At 49.1% G+C, this 2,029-nt stretch overlaps 1 protein-coding gene across 1 annotated transcript; it reads left to right on the forward strand.

Annotated features, from left to right (window-relative positions):
• Positions 1–506: 506 nt before the first annotated feature.
• Positions 507–1,720, forward strand: LOC114351638 (uncharacterized). Its single transcript, XM_028302917.1, has 2 exons — positions 507–649; positions 839–1,720. Exons 1-2 carry the CDS (start codon positions 507–509, stop codon positions 1,269–1,271), a joined length of 576 nt encoding a protein of 191 aa, XP_028158718.1. The 3' UTR covers positions 1,272–1,720.
• Positions 1,721–2,029: the final 309 nt, after the last annotated feature.

Raw genomic sequence — 2,029 nt, forward strand, 5'->3', positions numbered from 1 at the left:
AGAAACGCGTCTGGATTGTAGACGTTATAAAAGTTACCGTAATCGGGGCTCTGTTCTCGAAAATTTCATAATCAGTTCACATTCAATGTTGCGACTTTGTTGCAATTTTTAGTATTTTGACGATCACCCGGCGATGATACGCAAGTATTAAAATAATTTCACTTCGCGATTAACGAGAGGTTTTGTCGCATCACTAGTTCACAGACTAAAAATTTTTTTATGTCAGTTGGCCATTTTTGATGACATTTCTGCTGATTTCAAAAAAATTAGACTATACGCACGCGACTTTTCTTTCGAACTCTTTTTGAATTCGTATGAAGGGAGATTTATCTACAATCGAACTGCCTGAGGCTCTATAATTTACACTCGCTCTATAATCTATAATCTACACTCGTATCGTAAAATCCAGCATATGAAAACGTAATGTGCCGTTTAATCTCGCCTTAAATTTTAGTTTCCATGAGTGCAGACAGCATTGAACTGTCCTATTTTGACACTCCTCGTGGATGCGGTTCCACGAGCACTGTCAGCGTCCGCTCTGTGTGTCAGTGTGCAGCGGCGGGCCGGCGTGGGCGGGCGCGGGCGCGCGGGCGGGCGCGCGGGCCGAGCTGCTGCCGCCGCTGCTGCGCGCCGTCTCCGCCTGGGGTGCGTACGCTCGTCGCGGGACCTGACCGCTCCCCGATCCGTTTTCACCGAGCGACTTTAAGGGCTAATTTCATTGGGACACCGTGGCGGCGCAACCGGTCGCCGGCTACCAACAAAATGTATACAGCTCTATAGAGAGTTACTCACCTGGTGTCCGTTTGGTTGCGCAAAGCTGTACACATTTTGTTGGTAGCGGCGACCGGTTGCGCCGCCACGGTGTCCCGGTGAAACATAGCCCTGACGGTGCGATCGTGGCACAGAGTCCGGCGACTCGGCGGAATCGCGGCGGGGCGCTGGCGTGGGCGGCGCTGGTGGAGGCGGCGGCGCGCGCCGACTGCGGCTCGCTGCCCCCCGCGCACGCCGCGCGCGCCGCCGCCGCCGCGCACCCCGCGCACAAGTGGCTGTACGTGCGCGGCGCGCAGTGGAGCGGCGCGGGCGCGGAGGCCGCCGACGCCGCGCTCGAGCGCCAGCTGCGCCTGCACGCGCTGCCCGACGAGCTCGCCGCCTCCGACGCCGACGCGACCGCCGCCGACGCGACCGCCGCCGACGCGACTGCCGCCGACTTGACCGCCGCCGACGCGATCGCCGCCGACGCGACCGCCGCCGCCGGGCGCCCTGCAGCTTGATCGCCTCGCAACGCGCTCCACCAAAAGTTACGACTGAACTGTGGTGAACGTTCCAGTTTATCCCCGACGAAAAACGTGTCTGTCTGTGGCATAGTAGCTCCCGACCGGGTGAACCGATTTGGATTTTTTTTGTCTGAAAGGTGAATTAGTCGGGAGTGTGCTTAGCTATGTTTGATGATTGAAAATAAGTCTTAACCTTTAAAAATTAAGATATGGCGAATTACATTTTCAATAATTTTTTTCGCCGAAAAATACCGTTATTAAAAATAATTAAGATAAAATTGTGTTGTTAAATGGTTCTATAAAGCTTATTAAAAAGGATACTGATTACAAATACACCCTGTATACATATTATCTATCTATTTCTTACCTAATTAGAACAGAACTAACTTACTAAGGTTGGATTCGACCAAATAAGTGTTAATTATACACATCATGTGTTAAACCATGTTATCATAGCTGGGCACCGTTAATCAAATAGTTAACTTCGTTAATCGTTAAACCGTTAATAAAAAAATTTACTTCGTTAAACGTTAAAACGTTAAATTTCGCAAGATTCAACGCAAGTTAACGTTAATCGTTGATCCGTTAACATGATAATAAAACGAAAAAAATAATTGTAAGGTTCAAATAATTTCGAAAGCTTGTATCGCGCATGGAATTTATTCCTCTTTTATGTTTGCGCTACAAGCTTTCGAAATTATGTATTTGAACCTTGCATAAGTACAATTATTTTTTTCGTTTTAGTACAACTGCAT

This window comes from Ostrinia furnacalis, unplaced genomic scaffold (assembly GCF_004193835.3).
Source record: "Ostrinia furnacalis isolate ACB-3 unplaced genomic scaffold, ASM419383v2 OfSCF1168, whole genome shotgun sequence".
Classification (NCBI taxonomy): Eukaryota; Metazoa; Arthropoda; class Insecta; order Lepidoptera; family Crambidae; genus Ostrinia; species Ostrinia furnacalis.